The sequence below is a fragment of the Elaeis guineensis genome, chromosome 7, assembly GCF_000442705.2.
Source record: "Elaeis guineensis isolate ETL-2024a chromosome 7, EG11, whole genome shotgun sequence".
Taxonomy (NCBI): Eukaryota; Viridiplantae; Streptophyta; class Magnoliopsida; order Arecales; family Arecaceae; genus Elaeis; species Elaeis guineensis.
The window spans coordinates 85,087,286-85,109,134 of record NC_025999.2 but is presented as its reverse complement, the minus strand read 5'-3'; the positions used below and the strand labels follow the sequence as shown (position 1 = coordinate 85,109,134).

The following is a 21,849-nucleotide window of genomic DNA, read 5'->3' as shown; positions in this document are numbered from 1 at the left end:
TCCAACCAAATGGCCGCAAAATCTATGATGCTTATTCACCCTCAATCACTTTGATATGAAAATTAGATCACATAAAGATCATATTTAAGGCTGGCAATTGGATTGGATCAGACAAGAGATCGAATCAGATACATGATAGATCAAAAATCTGTCAATTTAAATTTAATCTATTTATTAAATAGATCAAACTTGTAGATTTGAACTTGATCATTTTGCTAAATAAGTATTCTAGCTATATCTATAATAGGTTGAAATAAATTGAATGGAGTGCACGGTTACCCATTGCCATCCCTAATCACATTCTAAGTCCGGTAATAAGAAAGGCTATATGGTAGGCTATAATTGACTGAGTTGGACACAAAGGTTAGCAATGCCACTTGCCCAACCTAAAAATTTCCCAAAAGTTCCAATTGTCATTTTCTCAAGGTCAGAATGATTCTAGAATCCTTGATTTTACCCAACTATTATTGAGGAATAAAGACAGTTAGCATATCTACTTTAAATCAGATTAACATTTTCCAACCTACACTCACCAACCTCGCCCTCCCAGGTCCCTGAAGCCTTCTACTTGAATCAAATTAATAATTTTCCAACCCAACCTGGACCAACCTCAGTCTCCCACATTTAGGCCTAATAACGTGGTCCTCCTCCCGATTGCTCTAGAGCCAGACCAACCCAACTTATATCCAGGTCCGCGTCCACGCCGGGCTGGGCCTCGTCTTCGCTCTCCACTTGGTTGGAAGACGAGAGACATTAAAAAAAGGAAGCAGAAAAAAAATCCTTCGCTTTCGCTCTCCACCGCCATGAATGGCGATGAGAGCTCCAAAATCTAGCGCGTGCGTTCCTCCTCCTCTCCTTTCTTTTCTCTCATCCAAACCCTCGATCGAAGGTTTCCTTCTCTCCTGCTCGCCCTCTGTGCGCTGCTACGTTAGGAACCATGGGAACGGGGGTTTGGACGGGGGGGATTCTTCTCCTGCTGGCCCTCGGAGCGGCGTTGCTGCCGGGAGGCCACGCCTGCGGGCCGCTGCCGGCAGTGGGCCTCTGCCCCAGGGTCTCAGCCGGCGACTCGATCCTCGGGCATCGGAATTCGTGTGCAGCCGTGGATTTTCCGGCCCATAATGAGCATTCGAGCAGCGTCATCGAGGTGACATCTCAGATTTTAACTTCTGCTTCAGTTTCATGCGTCCTTTCTATCTTCCGGAGAGAAATTAGATCCAATTTGCTGCATAATTTTCGAAGGATTGAGATTTTATGCATATAGTTACATCCCTCGTCCATGGATGCAATCTCGTCTTATTGCTTCCTTCTGCAAATAATTTGAATTGTTGGGGTGATTAAATATGTTTTAAAGGATAAAAAAATGATATTTTAATCGCCAGGTGGCTTGAGGGAAGGAGTAACCAGTGAGAGGAGGAACTTTTCTCGAAGGAAAAAAGGTGTAAGATAAAAGCCAAATAGTAGGAGAGTTTAACGGCGAAGATGGGGCTTATGTATGGAGAAAATGATGGATTGGTTACGATTCGTGGGTATGGTTGTGGTGATTATGTGGAGTCGCAGCCATTTTAGTATAGAAATGTATGCTTGATGTTTCACAGTCTTGCATAAATTTTAGGGTAATATGGTGCGATCTTTCTTATAAGAGCATGGTTTTTTTTGTCTTATTATTTTGTTTTTTTTTTGGTTGGCATGGGGGATAAGACAAAGAACTAACAATTCTGCATGGTTCAAGATCTTGAGTAATAAAGAGCATCAGATTACTCAAAATCTGAGAATCTGAGGTAGGTTGATACATGGTAAAGTAGGAATGCCGGGATAAGATTATAAAATCTGAGAATAAGGGATATTTGTGCGTTAGAGGAAGTGCAGTCATTGTGTGGTTTAAGAACAGTTGGCCAAGAAACTGCCAGAATGGTATGGTCCGTATGGACATCTGCAACAAAAAGAAAATGCAATTTGTTTTAGTAATAACTGTTTTAACCTTTAAAGAAATAATTGATGTAGAAGGGCTCATAAAGCTGGTCAAGAGTAGTCAGTAATTATGATTACAAGAAAGAATTTCTATTCACTTTCAAGGAAAAGGTGATATTCGGATAACAGGTATCTGATGCTGTTAGTAGTCCACTGTTTGAATCTTACTATCTGGATCAAAATGATCATAAATGATGTAATCTCATCCTTGGATTGGGATCAGCTAGGATCACAAGTTCTACCCACATTTTGCATCGTAGAATCCCTTGGGTCATAGGATCAACTTGATCATGTTATTTACATATTAAATCTCATGGAAACTCTTTGAATATAATTTAGTAAATTTTATGGCTTTAGGAATTACTTAATTACTTCTGATTAGCTCTAGCACGTCAAATTAGCTTGTTCATTAGGTTTTCTGGCTTCTAAAATGTGAAGAAACAGAAGGTTTGAAGTTTATGGGAGGAAATTTTTTCATATTTCTACAACTTTTTTCCTAGAGATATTCTATGTAAAAGGATAATTGAATTAACAGGGCGTATGTAAGTGCCCCGACTAACTACACATGGCAATTGTTTCATTGGACATGATAAATATCTGTTTATGATGGTTGAAACTAGGTATATTTTATGACCTTTTATTTTTCATCCATCTAATTTATAACTAACTCTTTCATGTTTCTTTTATATTTTAAATTTTTGAAGAAATTAGAGAATGTCTTACAATCATCTATGATCCAATCCAATCAAACCCCCTCTAGGACATATGACTTGATCCCAATCTAACCCTAGACATTGAAATATATATCATTGAAGTAATCTTGCAATCCTTGTAAAAGGAGTCTCGTTTTTAACTTAAAAATAAGATATAGAAAATGGAGAATTCTAGTAGAACAAAAAGAAAAATAGAGAGCCCATAATTAAGAATTAACTTGGACATCATGTATAGGGCGAAGGGAGGGCTCGAATTGGTAGAAAAAAAACCACACGCCCTTGGAGTTATCTTGCACCTGGAAGAAGAAGTTGGAAAAAGAAAAAAATATAGTGATAGGTTTATTCTTTGTTGCCATAAATAGCAATATTGATTTTTTTTTTTTTTTGGAATTTGAAATAATGTGATGGACGAACAAGAGAGTGTTCTTGTCCTTCCTTGAAGGGTGTACTAATATTTTGAAATCTGGTACCAACAGGTATCATCCCCCTGAACAATGTTCTCTTTCAGGCCTTTCAACCAATCAATATGACCTGTTAGAGCAGCAAAGCTGCTGAAAGTCAAAAGAAGACAGGATGTGCTGGTGCTTTAAGCTCTCATATTTGTAACCTCTGTTGATGTAATCAGTGATGCACCGATGCTTGTCTATAAAATGCCTGCAAACATATAACATAGTTCAAACCAAGATTAACAGGTGTGTCGGGATTTATTTTGGTTTCTTTTGTGCAACAAATAAACATATCAACTGGGGAAGAAAAACTCTGAGCCTAGTCCTCCTTTTTTTTCTTGAAAGAAGCATAGAGCATTATATGTCCGCCGTTAATGTCAAGCTAGTCTTCCTGTTAAGCCATTTACCTTTTATGTCTTCCCTATACATTTATTCAGATTATGCTCACTCTTCAAGAAAACTCTTTGAATTTTAATTATCTCTAAATCTTTTCACTTCTCATCATATGTCTGGTCTTTCCTTCATGGCTTACTCTGGTGGGAGATGTAAGAAGTATTATAGTAAAAGGAGTTGACGTCGGCTTAGGTTCAGTAATGTGTTAGTCTGACAATCATGTTTAAGGAGACACACATTACCTAATTTTACTGGACTTAAGTTTTTCCATTCTATGAATTTTGATTAAATATCTAATGCTTTTGCTTCTATTCTCTTTTACTTTGTCTGGTTGCTTCACTTCATAACATGATGAAGTAGATGTTTTGAATTTCTGATGCCCAGTGCATTGTAGTTGCTTTATTCCTTTCTTTTCCTTGAAGGTTCTTACTGTGACATCAAGACCAAAGTTTTATTTATTTTTATTTTTATTTTTTGGTCTTTTTTATGTAATGTAGTTGATTCTCTCTTTGTGCTCATCTTTCTGTTATCCACCTTCTCTACCCTTCTCGCCAGGGACACTGGGATGCACTACTGGTACCACATTCATGATTGCACAGTGTTCCTCATGATCTCTTTCATGTCACTCATCGCAGAATGTGTTCTCAGTTAATCTGTTCTCAAGCATTCAACTCTATTACTTGTTTTCCACGAATTTCTGCTCGCATGCTACTCATATTGTAACTGTAAAGCCAGCCACATTTAGCTTTATTTAGTAGGTTTGGCAAGCTAGTTTTGGCTAGATTCTGTGTTTAAAGAACTTGCCATTTCAAATATTTAGAAAATCTAACATCTCTATTAGAGTTGCTTTGTAGTGTGTAATAGTACCTATCACCATGTGATCTAACAGGCTGACAGATTGCATGAGCTCACATGTAATAAAATGCTATTTGCATTTCCTTCTAGGATCTTATATCAGTGGCCATCCATATTCTTTAATACATGCCTCTTTAGCAACAGCTCTGTGTGCACTTGGAAAAGGATAAAAATGGGTGGAAGATATATTTCACTGATATCATTGGGGGTTTGCATTTTTGCTTTATTAGAAGTCCCACCTCCCTCCAGAAGGGATAGTCAATGAAGATATAGTCATAATCCTCAATTTAGTAACGACTTGAGGAGACAATTGAATCAATTTTTAAATTAGTTTGGGCTAATCTGATCTGGCCAGAGAGAAAAACTATAATAAGATTCAATGTTTTAGTTCATGACTAATTTGTTTCCAAATGCAAAATTACGGTTAGATGTCTCATATTCTTCCAAATACATTTACATAACCATAATCGTTAGACAAGTAATAAGCATATGGTGTTCAGTATATGGACTATTGGGAGCATCAAAATCAGTTACAATATTCTGGATTGCTGGGAGGATGATGTGGTTTTAATGATCCATATTATGCATTTTCTTATCTCCAAGGTTTACTAATTCAGGATAGTTACAGACTATGGGTGTTCATGTTGCGACACCGTAGTTTGTCTGCAGGTTTTTTTGTCTCCTTTGTTCTCCATATAATTTGATTTGGTGGTCTTTTTATTAGTAGGGTTAAAAGATGCTTTGGTATATTGGTAGATAGCAGAGTGCTTTCACTCTATATGGAACTCTGATGCATTGCTTATGGGGTGAACGTCTCAAGGGGGACGAGCATGCATTGTCGAGAGCATTACAGCTAATTTACAGAAAGCAAGGGGCATCCGTGGCTGTGCTTTTTTATGCTTCTTGGTGTTCTTTCTCAAAAGTATTCCGACCAAGCTTCGATGTTCTGTCTTCCTTGTACCCCACTGTTCATCATTTTGCAGTTGAAGAATCTTTAATCAGGCAAAGGTTTGCACTGGAATCTATCTGTAGGCTTAGATTTACAGGGATGTAGAATCCTCGTAGATGACTGATATATGTAATTGCAGCATACTCTCAAGGTATGGTGTCCGTGGGTTTCCAACCCTCTTTATTATGAATTGTACCAATCGGGTGCGGTATCATGGATCGCGAAGCACCAATTCTCTTGTAGCTTCTACAGTGATAGTACAGGTAATTTACATTCTGACTATTTCTGAATTTTTGTATCTATTGTTCAGTTTACATTCTGATTACTTTTAAAATTTTTGCATCTATTTTTGATTTGGTATCTATTATAAGGTCAGTGTTGAAAGGAACTTTATCCTAGGTTTTCCATTCAACTTGTTTGCTGTTGAAATTTAACATGTATGTTAGGTCCTGATCATGATTGTGTTCATATGACATTTATGTTTTCGATCTTTGCCTTTGGCTATTTTTCAGTAAACTAGATATCTTCCCTTATCATGTGCAACACACCATTGTAATTGATGTTTTGAGAGCAAAAGAAATGTAAGGAGTCCCTGATTGCAGCATTTTTTTCCGAAAATCCTGATAAGCACTGAGTAAGGCAAAACTTACAGGCTAGACCATTGGTGTGCTTTGGAGGTTAAAACTGGATTTCCATTTAAGTACATGTCTCCGCAGGTATCTGTTATCACTTGCTATTTATGAACCTTTTTGATAGTTTGCAATGCCAGAGTTTTCACTTCTGTTGATTGTTTCACAACTGGAGGATTTGAGACCACCATCAGAATCTTCTTTTATTGATCTCTAATCACACTGATAAATGCCAGCAACTTCATGCTGGGAAGAGGGTAACTGTTAAAATAAAGCTTCACAACAGCTTTGCAGGAAATCAAGACAACCTTTTTCCCCATCTTCAAGGTGAAGGTCACAACTGTAACTCCATTTGCATCCCTATTGACCATGGTTCAATTGGCCTCTTTGTTCAGTTAGAAATCTAGACAATGATATTCTACTCAAGCTTCTTGATGATGTTTTACTAGTAGATATCAGAAACTTTAGAAACTGACACAAAAGGGTTATAAAAAAGAAGAAGAAAGAAAGACGTACAGAAAAAAGAAAATTAGGCTATGCGCAGCAGCTGGGAGATAATAAAACAGACAGTCTACATTATCTAACACAAAAAGAAACCAGCTTGCCTTACCTAGAAAATAGTCAAAAAACATCAAGCGACACAAACTAGATGACCAGCAAAGTGCAGCCTAACATTTTTGAGACCATTCTTTTAAGCATACTTTCCTAATTCAGTCATGCATGAATGAACAATCCTCAAAATTTGCAATGCTTTTTAAAGTTACAATTGTTATCTTGATTATTGATACATATTCAGACAACAGGAGCTATCCAGAACCATTTTATTCAAATGGAAGACTGGATAACTGCAAGTTGATAATGCAATATTTCATCAAAAAAAAATTGATAATGCAGTAGGATACAAAAGTATGACATACATTTCGAGCTTGATTTTCCTTCTTTAGAATGATGATACATTTAATGTGCATTTGACTTGTTCTAGGCATTAAGCCTGAACCACTGTATCCAAGCTCACTGGAAGTAACTGTTGGCTCATCAAGCCTTGTTGAGTTTGAGGAAGAAACTAATCAGAAAACCTGTCCCTATTCTTGGTCAAGGACACCAGAAAAGTTGCTACAGCAAAATACATACCTAACTCTGGCTACCTTTTTTCTGCTTTTGAGGTTACTCTACTTTCTTCTTCCGAAGCTTAATGCATGTGTGAACCGTGCACGGAGGAGGTGCATGAGGTATGCAAGCTTAATGAGTTTGTGGGACTGTTCCCAGGCATATCTTGAGCAAGCCAAGCAGGTTTTCTGCAGGCTGAATCCATGCAAAAGAAACAAAGGCGCAATGAATGCAAAGACATGGGCTACCAAGTCACTAGCATCAGTATCCATTGGCGAGCCGAGCTCAGGAAGAGCACACTTTGGAAGTGAAGGGAGATGAGAATCTTCTTATAGATCTCGACGCCGTGTCTGTACAATTTATCACAAACAATAATCAATTTGTTTTTTTTCTTTTTTTGTTATAGTTGTTACAGGCTCCAATAATTATTGCATCAGCCTCCCCGTTTTCAAAGCAGATGATTCATTGTTCACCTTTTTACTCTAGTTGTTGCATGATTTACTAACCTCAATGTATTCGTCTCATGTAATCGAATACCACTTGAATCCTCCTAGTGAACAGAGTAAATGGTAGAAATTACCAGCAATGTCCTCAGTATACTTGTTTAGGATGCTAGAGATATGTCTTGTGCTGTATAATCCAGTGACTGTTTGGGTGCTGGATTAATTTTGAAATATATCATTGTCATGAACAATCCTCTTAATCAGGTGTGCGTCCATAATCAGGATGGACTCACTCTATTGTGTTCCAGCAAAGGGAATCAACTCCTACGCTTGCCATCAGGTGGGTGAGACAAATCCCCAAGTACAGGGCATTGCTTGAACCAAGGCCTGGGGTTTGGGCTGGTGCTCTAGAAAACAAAGGTTAGAAGAGAAAGGAGGCTTGAACTTTATACAGACTTGAATATTTCTCTGCAACTACTGTATCTAAAGAGAGGTTCTATCTCTTGGAGCCTTCCGTTCTTAGAACTGAGTTTTGTGCTGCTTAGACGAGTATTCTATATGCGAGAAAGAAGCTGTGGATGAAGAGATTTTCATCGAGAGAGATTTTACGACTGTCATTAATTGGATTCGAGACGATATGAAGTAGTTGAAGACTCATCTATCCTCCATGATATTGATAGAGAATTTTTATTAAAAAAATTCTGCTACTGTCATTGATGGATTCGAAATGACACGAAGTAGTCAGAGATTCATCCGCTCCTCTATGATATTTGGTCCTTCATTATTTCATCACAGTATCTGTTCGGCAAGTCTTCTAGGAAGCACTCCATGATATTTGATTCTTCATTATTTCATCACAGTGTCTGTTCGGCAAGTCTTCTAGGAAGCCATCGGATCAGACTTGTGGATGTTTGTATATTACAATAACGTGACCATCCTTTTGGAAAAAAAAAAAAAAAGCTCGTATATGGTGGTGGAGACGGAAGAACAAAAGAAATTCTACGGAGGAAGAACTGTCAGGTGGAGCGTGCCATTGCAAGTAAGAGTTAGTACTGGGACAGATCGAAGATCCGCCTACCTCTTGCCTATTATTATTTTTATCCTTTTGATTCTTCAGTCCAATATTATATTATAAAAGTTAGCACTCCAAATCTGTTCCATTCTTTAGCTGACACCTATAGTTCCATTTTCCAAACCATATCTTTTTTGATTAAAATATGTAAATAAGTATTTTGGTAAAAAGGGTGGATAAAGTGTCAATCTCATTACGTCTTCGTCTTGTCCTATAATGTTCAAAACCCGTTACGCTCTTCGATCTTAACAAACGGTGGCTATTCGGTACGTAGAATATACAGCGTAAGAAATTTGGGGGAAATCTATCTTTTCCATTCCAGAAAGCAGTATTCCTCTTAGAAGCTCAACGACAAACTGCGCTCTTTCAAGTGACTTGCATGATCATCTGGGAGGATGATCTGCCTATGTCTGGCTTCACCATTGAAGGATCACCATTGAAATTTGATCTGATCTCATGTGTAGATGACTTTTAATCAAAATGTGATATCTAGCAATGTCACCTCCCTGCTAATGTGGATTTTTTTTTTTTTTTCTTCATTTGGTGGAACATGGGTTGTAATGCACATCCTCATGTTGCGTTGGATACCAAGGTCTCCTTTGGTCTAGTAAATAAAAGGAAATGAAAGATGAGCAAATGGGAGTAGATCGTCCCCGAACACACATTTTTACCCAGTTTGTGCAAATCTTAAACCTTCCTAATTCATTTCCTTGCCTTAACCATCCTAGCATCAAAGCACAGGTCATGTCCGTATGACAATATTTATGCGTGTATGATTGGTATCCTTTGGTGTATTTACAATTGAAGGCTAGTCCATGGAATGGCAATAACTGTAACACAACCAAGAGATGAAACCCCTCCCAACCTTTGGCCATAATTCACTTCCATCAGTGCAGAAATGGACTATAATATTTTTTTGTATTCTGTCTCGAGTTCATGGGGACTGATAAGGTCCATTCTTCTAGCTCCTCTAAGCCATGTGTATGCATTGCTTGCTTGTTCTTGTCCTTTAGGTTAATATTTTGAGAATAAAGATTGGACACCTTCCTTTAGAAAGTTAATATTATACCACAAACTTGTATATGATTATACTGAGTGTTGGTTTTTAGCAGGAATAGTTGGTCAGTGCAGAGGGATGGTGCTTGGTTGAGGCCCTTGGACTGCAGTTAATGAAGGAGATTGGTAGCTCCAGCATGCTGGCGCTTAAGAGTAAAAGATGTCTTCCTTTTCTTTTGGATTTAGTTGATGTATATATACAGCTTGCTTACAAGGTTGGGACTGTGAATTCCAGCTTTCAGGCATTCCTTAACCCAAAATGTTTAGACTGTTCACGTAAAGATGAGATGTGAATTGCGTTTATTGGAGCCTCTTGCAGTGATTCTGGTTTTTGAAAAGTTGCAGTCTTGGAATGTGCTTTGTCTTTATTGGTTTGAGATTGTTTTCAGATTGGCCCACCCATGCTTCGTTTTGATAGCCCCTTTCTATCGAGTCGATGAAACTGATTTCCTTCGAGCAATTCTTTGCGCACAAAGAATTTTTGCTTCCTGAGCAATTCTTTGTGCACCGCGCTCGGTGATTTGCGCATGCACGGATCCAGAGACATCGGTGAAAAAAATTTTTTTTTTTTTTTTTTGCCGGTGCCGTGCGAGAGCGAATCACCACGCATGGTGCGTGGTTTTCTGCACTGCGTGTGGTGCACAAAGAATTTCGCTTCCTTCGATTGTTTCTGGCAGCAGTAGGTTAAATGGCTTGTGTTGCAAACTGGAGCTGGATTTAACCATAGCTTAAATGTGCTGGATTGTTGGAAAGATTGCTCATTTGGACTCTGCTCCTGAGACCTAAGGTCCTCAGAAAGCTGCAAATATTAACCAATCATTGGATTGTCCAGCTTCCGTAATCAGGATATGGGATGAAGTTTATCTGATAGTCTAGGATGGTAGTTGTTGATGCTCGCTGCTTCAGCGACATCTTTGAGTAGGGGGAGATGGGATTAGGAATACGAATGGGAATGGAATTAAGTGTCTCTCCCTCTGGCTGTTTGTTTGGAGTTTCATTCTCATTTGTACGGAGGAATGGAAAATATTACAATAGCCTAAAATCCAATCCTAGCTCTCTCATTACCATTCAAATCCCATTCCACTAGATTTTTCAATAGTCTCTATTGAATTGATTTTTCAAAAATCTCTCTATTTGATTAATTTTTCGATTCTGATTCTTGTTATATCAAATGTGTCAAATGCGCCGGGGAATATCATCATTTCGATTCTCATTCCAAATTATTCCTAATCCCAAACACACCCTAAATGTAAGTAGTAAATTTGATTAAATCCAGAGTCCAATCCACGACAATTAGTGCCTATGCTCTAGCCCATGGTTGTCTTACTGATTTCAATCTCTCATGGTACATTCAACCTGCAAACCTAAATCCAAGCTAAAATGACTGTATTCCAAATCCATCGGAGTAAATTAAAAAAAAATAGAAATAAGGTTAGAAACTTTATGGGTGAAGAAATGTAATTAGAGATTTTGTCATTAAGAAGACCTTCATGTTTGGGCATACCAAAGAATTTCCTAGCATCAAGAGGCTTTCCCTGGCCTGATCTAGACCAACTACGAAAGAAGGGGTGCATGGTGTTATCTTATCTTCATCATTTATTATGGCATCCTTGGGCAATGGTTACGCTGCTTGGGGTATGGTAGTCGATTTCTTCCAGCATACAGGCTTCAGATGTGTGATCCATTTAAAGCAATCTTACCAAAAAAGATGTTTTATTATCAATCAAGCTGAATTCATCCACCACAGATTTCATCCGTTGTCCTCAATTTCTCTAGCTTGAACATCTTGCCGCTCAGTATAGGGCTTGGACTTCACATCCAAGTTCTCCACTCCTTAATGGTTTCTTAGGGATTGATGAATCAATATTATCAGATGAACTCTGGAGGGTGGAAACCCATTGCCAATGATTTCCACCTCCTTTGTTGTGTAGCAGCAAATGGCCGAATTCACTCGCTGAAAGACACATCACCTAAGGTCACACTCATAGACGAAAGAAGAGAAAATATGCTGGTGATGGACCTCTAACACAAACTCAAGTTTCAAATGGCAATGGTAATAAGAATTGAGATGGCATTACAAAAATTCCAGAGATAATCAGATTCAATCTGCACCATTCAATGTAGAATATGAGCCTTCGACCATTTTTTTTTTGGGGTGGGACCCTGATAAGGAGAAGGCTAAAAAAATCATCAATGACTTTATAAAACTTCCAGCAATTCTTCTGAATGAACAATCTGTCTTCACAAATGATATTCTTCTGGATTTATGTGCAACAGCTCCGTACTCTTTTAGGAATGCAGCTCTCCCGCTTGCATAAGCATATAGTCATGAAAAAGGGCAATCAGTTATTAATTATGTTACACCTGCAGCAAAAACACAGGCAAAAAACTCAAACATAAAAAATGGCAAAAACTAGTTCCAATTTGAATTTTGAGATCTTCAATCAACTATTTACTTTGTCCACATGTATACACGGTCATACAAACCCAAAAAAAATATCAACAATATTGACTGAAAATACTGAAAGAATAAACTACATAACATCAACCACACCAATTTGCTAAACAGATTTCAACAATAGAAACTTTTCAGTTCATCTGTAGAGACCCATTTTTGTAAATATCAGAATTATATGTTTGATGAATCTAATCTGCTTGGGTTAAGTCTCCATCATGCAGGCATATCAACATATAACAACATAATGCATATAATTGTGTAATAATCTAAAAGAAGCATGATGCTAGCTTGTTAGTCCAAGTGTCCAAATGCATTCCTAGATGCCAAGATGATGCTTGAGGCTGTGGCACCATATTCCATCTTCCTAACTTGGAATGGTCAATGTTGCACATGGACCTAGGGCCATGAAAAAGCTGAGCTGAGCCGAGCTAAGAATCAGGCTGCTTGTGCTTGGCTGGATACGTACAGGTGTTGTTCAAGGTTGGGTTTGAGCTGAGCTTTACTGAGCCTGCTAAATTTCAATATATTTTTGCAAGCAGCTCGCATTTGTGTAAGCTATAAAAACTGCTTGAGCTCAGTTCATTTTCTACCTGAGCGGAGCCTAAATGAGCCAAACTCGAGCTCCTAGTTAGCAGCTTGATTCATTTGCAACCCTACATGAACCCCATCAAATATGGTTCAAGTAAAAGAGCTAACCTTACAAAATTTTAGGCATAGATGTTGCTTCTTGATGTCCTTGGCAAGCTCATCTACTAGGAAATAATCAAACAAACAAATTATTAAATTCCAACAGAAGCAAAACATGTTTAATGTTGATTAATACTAATGATGTCTGGAACATTTTAATTTTTATCTGCAATTCCATCAATAATAATTTTTCCTGGTATGCCACCTTCAACAAAAGAAAAATCCACTTATCGAAGTTTGGAAAAAGCAGAATAACTTTGCTGATCAATACAATGATTTCTAGAACTTTTAACCAAAGATTGCATTTTTATCTGAAATCCGATCAACAGTTAATTTTGATGGTACAACAACTTTTGGTTTAGACAAATTTATAAAATTATTATTAAAAAAAAAAATCACCAACTAGGGGTGCACAAGGATGGCATGCTCAAATTAAGAAATTATTCAAAATTTTTGTTTGTTCCAAAAAAAAAAAAGAAGTTTCACCAATAATTTGAAAAAATGCGTATATGCTATATTAATTGTGTTTGTGGATCAATATTTTCACTGGGCATACATCTGATCACATTTACACCATGATTTTGCCACAGCAGAATAATTTACCTAGTCAATTTGGGGCTGCAAGTTGCTACTCTTCATCATATTGTTATTTTCTTAAAAGCATAAAATAAACATTATAACCAAGCTCTGGATGTATTTTACTTGGTAACGTTTCTAAATATAGATAACTTGCCTGTTCTATTTGCTCCTCTTTGAGCTAATTTTCCCACCTTTTATTTTGAATTATCTTTCTAAAAATAATTCATCAAAACATTATTATCTAATGTCTCAAATTATATCGGGGATCCAAGTAGGTAGTTAACTTTAATAAGATAATTCAACGTATTAATTTCTCCAGTTGTTTACTAATGCATTAAAAAAAAAAACTACAATTCAAAAAAAAAAAAAAGAAAAAGCTAAATTGTACTAGTAGTTGCACGAATGCTTTCCCACATTTATCATAATATTTACTGCAACATTTGAAATTTCTAATGACTTCACATATGACTTCATTTTTTCCCTCAATCTTAAGCAACATTAAACACATGCACAACACATTTAAACAGACATATCTTTCTTTATTATTTCCAAGCATCTCCATTTATGAGCCTTGATGACATGAACAATGTTTCTGGAACTGATCTTTTCAATTGCTAGGAGAATAATGAAATAACACTCATTTAACATATGCTCCTCAAATATAAAAGTCCTGTTGATCAACTGTGGAAGCACCTAATTTGTATGAGAAAATGTAATTGACTTGTTTCCATGTTAAACTTACAACTATCTACTATTAAAGTATAATGCATTAACCTCATCAGTTTTACACCTGCTGCTAGGAACTAATTGAATAGGTATAGACAGGAATCAAGATACACTTATTTTTTTTTAAGAAAAAAAGGTTAAATGCCAATGGAAGCTTACAACCATAGCTCAAGATTGTGGCTACAATCTCTTCACTAGAACCACGACCATCATTTTGAATGCCTATTATTTATTAAATCTAGGATTAGCTTTGTATTATACTAACTGAGTATACAAGACAAGTGTTCCAACACAGTACTCCTATAGTCATTTTAATCTATCTTCAAGGTATAAAGTAGACATAATTATAAGAAAATATTGAGGTGCCAAACTCTTTCTTAATGGGTCAAACAAACAGTCACTTAATGTGAAAGAGCAACTGGTGGTTGAAGCCGAAATAGAGAGTTCAATAAGATGTGTTAAACCTGATTATCTTGACAGCTTGCTCTTGGACATTGAGAAATATACAGAATCATAATAAGAATTGGTAAATTCATACACAGTCCTTACAGGAAGCTAACAGGAATTAAGAGATTATGATACAAAAGAGTTGATGAACAAGAATTCTTAGTGAAATCTTTCCACTACTTTTAAACATTCAAAAATGGTAAAGTTTAATCTATTTTACAAATGTAAAGAAATTGTGTGAGAAAGAATGCAGGTATCCCAGAAAAGTTTGATTGTTTAACTTTTAGGTGAATACCTTTAAAATGGCACATTAACCTAACAGGATGTGGTAAATGAAACTTTAGGCCTTCATAGCAGGACTTTGTTCACTAGAATACAACACATATTCTAGATTGTTGCTCTCCCATTTGAAAGAACTTGCAAACAACACTGACTAGGTTAACTGTCAAGCTTCCTTTTTCTTCTTTCCAACGTTTAGGTTAAGGAAATTTATGATTTGTCATTTCTAAAATTCATCTATATGTTTGTGAAAGAAATCGACCAAGCAAACAGAAAATTGTAATGCATGCTGCTGGTTTATATTCAAACACTTAATAAGAAATACTTTGGTTCATTGGGAAAAATAAATACTTTGGTTCATTGGGAAACCTCACGTTCTTGCTATTGCACCAACTCAATCCCAACTTGCACATTTTATCTTAAAAGCCCAGCTAACGTATTTGATCTCTAACTAGGAAATCTGTCCTTTTATGTTTCATTTGGTGGATAATTTGCAATTACCAATGCATAGCTCAAGTTAGAACATAAATGCCACAAATACGATTTGAAACTTGAGATTTATGCAAAAGGTTCTAAAACACCATTTATCTGTCAAGAGAGAGCACATAAGACTTTGTATGTTTATTATCTTTACGTTCTTAAATCAATTTGTCATATATATAAAATCTCACTTCTCTCACCTATGCATTATTTGGTTATGTTAAGGTTTCAAGCACAACAATATTTGGAATCTTTAATTGAAAAAGGGAAAAAAAAAATCCAGTACCTCATGTAAACAAGAACTTCTAAATTAAATATCAAAAGCGAGTAATCATTATGAATCACAGGTAACAATATATTGGCATCTCCAGAGGTCATAGTTTTTCAAACTTCTTTCTCTGCAATAAAAATTAAAATGTTGCTCATTCATGTAAATATTCGACAGGATTAGCTTCCTTTAAATTTATTGCCACCTTCCCAAACTTTGATAACTCAATAGAATAATAATGAAAATAAGAGTTTCTCTTACATTGGCCTGATTTATCCATGTCTTTTTCTGTAATAGCAGTGGAAGTTTAGAAGCAAGCCTCCTCATGCTCAACCCAGCAAATCTAACTATTACTTTCCACCTCGTTCCATAACTCTATGTTTATCCAAAGAAACACCATAAGCAACCTCTCTAAAAAGAATTTTAGGAAACTCAATCTGTTTAGATCATATCTGATGAACTTGCTACAGTTGAAGCTATTTTCTAGTATTGCATTTAGAATTCTAAATTCTTAAATTGAAGCACTCACTTCTCAAAAAATGATTTTATTAAGGCCTTAAGCATCAAAGAAAAATAAGAACACAAAGTTAGAAGCTGTCTTTCTATTTACTTTTTCACTGGAGCATTAACTTTATTTAATTAAATATAATTTTTAGAAGATGTCACCATACCATCTGATCTTTGTGACTGTAGGGAGAAAAACTAAGAAAAAATGCCTGTATATGCTCGCAGAGCTCTTTGGACTTCTCTAGATTAACGGCATGGCCAGCATTCTTGATAACTACTAGTTGAGAATTCTCCTGTAAATGCCTGCAGTTTTCAAATAGTTCATTCCTTTTAGAAAAATAATTGTCAAAAAAGTTCCAACAGAAGTTTCTTTCTAGTAAACAGTCATATCCATTATATGCCTAGCATACCTTTGTAATCGGTGACCCAGTTCCAATGGAAATATTTTATCTTGTTCTCCCCATATTATCAATGTTGGCTGCACAAAGAGAAAGACACGATTTTAGGAACCCATATGATAAAAAAGTGAAACCAATAAGGGTGAAAAACTTCTACACAGCCATGGAAAAGATAAAAGCAGCTTATGCTTTTGCGGAGGCTACAGAAGGAAAACATTGAGTTTTCCCTTGAGATCACATTAAAAGTCATAAGTACAAGAAGATAAAATCACCTGCATTATTTTAGGAAGATCCGAAAGTTTTCTGTCCTTGATTAGAGTATTGATCAACTCTGTTTTCTCAGTAACATAATCTGTGCACATCACCTATCATTAGAGATAAATTCAACTGTGAGGGTTTGCCTTTCACAGCAAATTGCTAGCAATCATTCGTGAAAAGAAAAAAAATCTTTTTTTAATCTTTGGGAAAAACTCTTTGAGTTGAATGATACATATATTTTGTTATTGAATTAACTAGATGATTGGTCAACCAAAAACAGATAAAATACACAAAAAGGGAATTAAATTTGCATGCCAGCATAATCAACACTAAAATATTTAAATAGCCTTAGTATAAAGGGTATGAAATAGATGAACAAAATGGTCAAGAAAGTCATTGTGAGACCATATACACCTGCTTCCTTAATTGACTGTCATTTGATGTTTAGTCCCAATTGTCTGAAAGTTAACCCGACCCCATGATGTAAATGACCGTTTGATGTTTTGTCCCTGGCCGCTGCTCAAAACGGTATTAATGTGAGCAATACTGACACAAGAGTGTATGCAATAATCGATCGACATAAGTGTTTGCAACGTCCAATACGAGCATAAACGTGTACAAAGTACTGGTGCAAAAGTACCAGTTTTCTCCAGTTTAACTGCGTGCGGAAGTAAATACTAATAAATGCTAAATGTAGAATGACCAGGTGTAAAATGACAGTGAACTCAAAAAACCGGATGTTAAGTTTCCCGAATTTAGGAGTCCACATTGACATCAATATCTACCTATAAGTTCACAAACCCATCATGAACATCTTGTTTTTTTTTTTTTTTCCTTTTCAAAATCAAAAGTCTAAAGTTTCATATCACTAATTCTACGAGATTCCCATCAACTCCATGTAATTATTCGAGCATGTGGCAACCGAACCAATTTGTCGGTAATCATCCTTTGCACCCCATTCCGTAGTCTGAGCCATTGACTCCTCACACGTGGTGTCACATAAAGAAACGAGATTACTAAAAAGAAAAAAAATCTAAAAATACTGAACCATAGGAATGGTTGTATCTTTCTGGGTCTCCATTCAGGTCCATCTTACATTCTCTGCTTTTCGAGAGGCTGAAGGAAAGAATTAATTTAAAAAAATAAAAAGAAAGCAAGAAAAAAATTGGACGACGGAAAAGGAGAGAGATTGTGTGTGTGGGTGCGTGTGTTTTGACCTGGATGTAGTCCCGGAAACAACAAGAGGGCATGATGCGTGGCGGATTGCAGAAGGAGAGACGGACGAGCTGGCGGAGCTTGTCCGGCCGCTGGGGCAGGAGGATGCTGGCGGCGTCGTCGGGGTTGTTGACGACGAAGAGGCCGGCGGCGAGGTCCCGCTCCTCGATGCACACCCCGGCGCAGATGAGCACCGCCCGCTCCACCGCCTCCGGGAACATGGCCGCCATCCTGTACGCCACGAACCCCCCGTAGCTCACCCCGACCACCCCGAACCGCCGGACCCCGGCCACCTCCATGGCCGCCGCCAGGCACCGAGCCTGGTACGTCTCCGATCGGTCCGGCCCGGGCGCCTCCGAGCCGCCGAAGAAGAGAAGGTCGGGGACGTATAGGTCGAACCCGGATCGGAGAAGCGGGCGGAGGTAGCCGGCCCACTGCCACTTGGCGTTGGCTCCAAAGCCGTGGATGAGGAGGAGCGGGGGGCGGGCGGGGTTGGGGGACCTTGGGGCCCAGAAGTGGACGGTGGCGCCGTCACCGAGGACGGTGTTGGTGGGGCGTAGCCCGGCGGCGTAGAACGTGTGGTCGTAGCACCGGTCCCTAAAGGCGGTGAAGCTGACGCACCGGGTCATCTCCCCGGCGGCACCCGGAAATCGGATCTCTGATGCGATGCGCGCGATCGGATCCGGGGTGCGCGGGAGGAGGCGGCCAATGCGCAAGGGGAATTAGGGGGCTATTCCATTTCATTTTATGATTGGGGGTTAAATGGAACTCGAACTCCGCCGTTTACTGGCTCAGGCGGGCGTCTAACGACCGTTGGATCTCCGGGTTAGGAGGGGAGGACAACAGCCACTCGGAAGAATCCGGCCTTTTTTTTTACAAAACCACCCTCCAAAAATAGGTTGAAATTATAAATACATTCAATTTTTTTAAATAAAGATCGAAATTATAAATATATCCAATAATTTTAAAATTTATAATTATATTTTTGATATTTTAATCAACCCTACAATTTAATCCACACCATTAGACAATCCTTTAACATTAAGGAGGACCTTATTGCCATATCATTATAATATATTGAAATGATCAAAATAATCTCGAATAAATGATTAAAAAAAAAAAAAATGAGAAACTTCCTTCTATTAAATTGAGTCTCCCCTCTCCAAGCCCCTCATGCTCCAGACCCTCAGCCACCACCCCAACCCTGCTGTCGTCATGCCCTCCACCGTGCTCCCCATCTCTCCCTCTTCCTGCCACTTCTTCCTCTTCAGCTCGAATACTACCACGCCACATCCCTTCTTCCACGAGATTCGTCGTCAGCTATGCCATCGCCCGTTAGGCAAGCCCTCGCCATCCTCTGGCCAAGGACGGAGAGATTGAGTAGGGCCAGTCCACCATAGCTTCTGCCAAATCCTCTAAACATGCCACCATAATTGCCAATAGCACCGTCCCTTCCTCGAACCCCCACTTGTCCTCCGGATTCAGGATCAAAGGGAGGGAGGTGGAGGACCCCGCCACCAAGGCCGAGATGAAGACCATGGCGGTGAAGGCACGATAGCAGTTTGCCAAAAACAACTCGACTATCTGCAACAGCATTACCTATTCTCGAGCCCTCCTCTGCTTCGCTATCCTCCTTGAGAAGGGCTCCGGTGACGTGTGTTACTACTCTACCATGGCCCTCTTTGGAGATCACCCAAGTTTTCGAGCACAACCTTGACCTCTGCTGCTTCACCTTCAAGCCCACCTCACCGACCACCAAGCAGTCGTCGACCAGCTCTTTCGGATCACCGATAAGGGTGTCTTAGATGAGCTTCTGATTTTTAGCATCACAGCTGTTGGGCGCCTGTTGAGGATCTTTAAGATGATGGAGATGAGGATCATCGGACCGTTGATGCGGTTGCTGGACGAGAGGGAACCATCGTGCTGAGGGAGGCGGTGATTGCCCAGACCAAATTCGCATGCAAGGAGAATTTCCTTCGCTGTAAGCTGTGATGGAGTTGGAGGAACTGGAGCTGCTGTTTCTGACATTGTACGCCTTCACTCGGCCATCCCCGTAGTCGGTGATAATGAGGAGGTGGTCCCCGATGACGGTGCTTCCCTTCACTCATCTCCTCCCATGCATCCCGATCCATATCACAAACCCTATCCTCGGCGATGCGTAGAAGGGCCATCGCCACCCCTCCGTCATGTATATCTGCTGCCCCACCACCGCCACATCGTACCGCACCATCTTGTAGTGCATCCCGATCGTTGGCAACCTCCGATCCACTATCAGGTTGTAGCAATCTATCGTCGAGATCCCCCCATCGCCACCCTTGACTGCAAAGATCCGACCATTGATCGCCCCCACCGTGAAGAAGGATCGTGGGGCTGGCATCGGCATCGTGGCAGACCATGAATTCGTGGCAGCGTGGTAGGTAACAAGGGTTTGGAGCGGAGACTCATGGTGTCAGTGAGGGTGTAGGAGGAGAAGGAGCCCGAAAATGGCCATGATGCCATGATCGTCGAGATCGGAGACTCATGGTTTAACCACTAGAAACTCAAATTGCTAGAGGGCCATGGGTAATTTGGTCATTTCACAAGTCTGAAATTTTTTCAGTAACGTCATTATTTCTTAGGGGTGTAAGTGTAGGTTTTTCAAAATACTGGATGAAAGTATAATAAACATAAACCTCTGGGAGAAATTTTGTAATTTACTTTTTTTTTTGGATAGATAGTCTCTCTCCTTTAAATGTTGCTCTTTATTTGTCATTTTTCTTTTTATAATTTTGATAAAAAAATATAATATAAAATAATAATAAAAAGATAATAAAGTAACTGAATTTTGGTTTGGATCAAGATTTTAAGTGTCATCGAACAAAGGATGTCTCAGCCATTTCATCTTGAGTTGAGATTTCAAAATCTATCCATGCCAAAAGAGAAAAAAAAAAAAAAAGATAAAAAAATTTAAAAAAGAGAAAGGAATATTGAGAGAAAATAATAAAGAGAAAATGAAAGAAAGAAAAAAAAAAAGGAAAAAGAAGGAAAGATAAAGAAATGAAAAAAAAAGAGAAAGTAATGTTGGGAGAAAATAAGAAGGAAAAAAAAAGAAAAGAAAGATGTAGAAAGAAAAAAAAAAGGAAAGAAAAAGAGAAGAAGCAAAAAAGCAAAAAAGGGAAGGGAAAAGAAGAAAGAAAGAAAGAAAAGAGAAACAAAAAGAATATGAAAAAAATAAAAAAAATAGAAGAAATTCATGATATTTTACTTTTTGACTTTTTGGTTGTATTTATATGAGTGCTCCATTTTATCAAAAAAAATGGAAAAAAAAATGAAAAAAAGAAAAGAAGAAAATGATGAAGGATATTTATTAGAATACATGATTGAAATATGGAGCAAGACATCATGGCATCTCTTTCTTTAATTTGGAAAATACCATCTCTCGCCATTTTGATTTTACTTTTTATAATTTGATAAAAATGTAAAGTAATAATAGAAGGATAATACACTAACTTAATTTTGATTTCTCTTACCAGTTTTGCTAAAATAAAGTCATTTGCTTCGAACCTGTCTTATAACCTAAAAATTATTATACGTAATGCATGCACGATCATGCTGGTGCATATCAGCAATCATTATGTATTACTATGGACCAATCATTGAAATGAGTGCGAATGAGACTTACACTAGCACATCTTGATAATTGGTGGTTTGCACCAACATAACTATGCATACAATGCACACAATAATTTTTTGGGCAACAACTTGGCAAGTCTTATGCTAAGTCAATTTTTTGGGCAACAACTTGGTATGTCTAGAGACATGTGCTTTGGCCTTAAGAGGCGAGATGGGTCAAGATCAATGAGTGAAAATGGTCTCTCATGATTTTTTTCAAAAAAGTATATATAATAAACATGTCTAGTTTGGTAATAATTATATG

The 21,849-nt window shown here is 38.0% G+C and overlaps 1 protein-coding gene and 1 pseudogene across 10 annotated transcripts; one reads left to right on the top strand and one right to left on the bottom strand.

Moving 5' to 3' along the window:
- The first annotated feature begins 716 nt into the window (after nucleotides 1–716).
- Nucleotides 717–7,646, top strand: LOC105048634 (5'-adenylylsulfate reductase-like 4; annotated as a pseudogene).
- A 4,021-nt stretch (nucleotides 7,647–11,667) lies between these two features.
- On the bottom strand, nucleotides 11,668–18,675 carry LOC105048633 (uncharacterized). Of its 10 annotated transcripts, none has more exons than XR_012142968.1 (7): nucleotides 17,936–18,674; nucleotides 16,733–16,825; nucleotides 16,473–16,540; nucleotides 16,272–16,365; nucleotides 15,817–15,930; nucleotides 12,786–12,841; nucleotides 11,668–11,995 (listed from the first exon to the last, which is right to left on the bottom strand). XR_012142968.1 is itself a non-coding variant. In XM_073261328.1 (7 exons), the coding sequence occupies exons 1-6, from the start codon at nucleotides 18,560–18,562 to the stop codon at nucleotides 12,797–12,799; spliced, it is 1,038 nt and encodes a 345-aa protein (XP_073117429.1). In that variant the 5' UTR covers nucleotides 18,563–18,675; the 3' UTR covers nucleotides 11,668–11,995; nucleotides 12,786–12,796. The 10 variants fall into 10 exon arrangements, 7 of the variants coding, with proteins under 7 accessions (XP_073117429.1, XP_029121478.2, XP_073117430.1 ...); XR_832669.4 differs by having other exon boundaries at nucleotides 16,227–16,365; nucleotides 17,936–18,673; XM_073261328.1 differs by having other exon boundaries at nucleotides 12,786–12,838; nucleotides 17,936–18,675.
- Nucleotides 18,676–21,849: the final 3,174 nt, after the last annotated feature.

Bases quoted from the DNA above. Each gene is read 5' to 3' on its own strand.
- LOC105048633 (XM_029265645.2), bottom strand. From the start codon at position 18,562: ATGACCCGGTGCGTCAGCTTCACCGCCTTTAGGGACCGGTGCTACGAC. The intron at 16,826-17,935 runs GTCAAAACACAC...CTCTAATGATAG, and splicing joins GTTTCCGGGACTACATCCAG to GTGATGTGCACAGATTATGT. The intron at 16,366-16,472 runs GTATGCTAGGCA...TGAAAACTGCAG, and splicing joins CTGGGTCACCGATTACAAAG to GCATTTACAGGAGAATTCTC.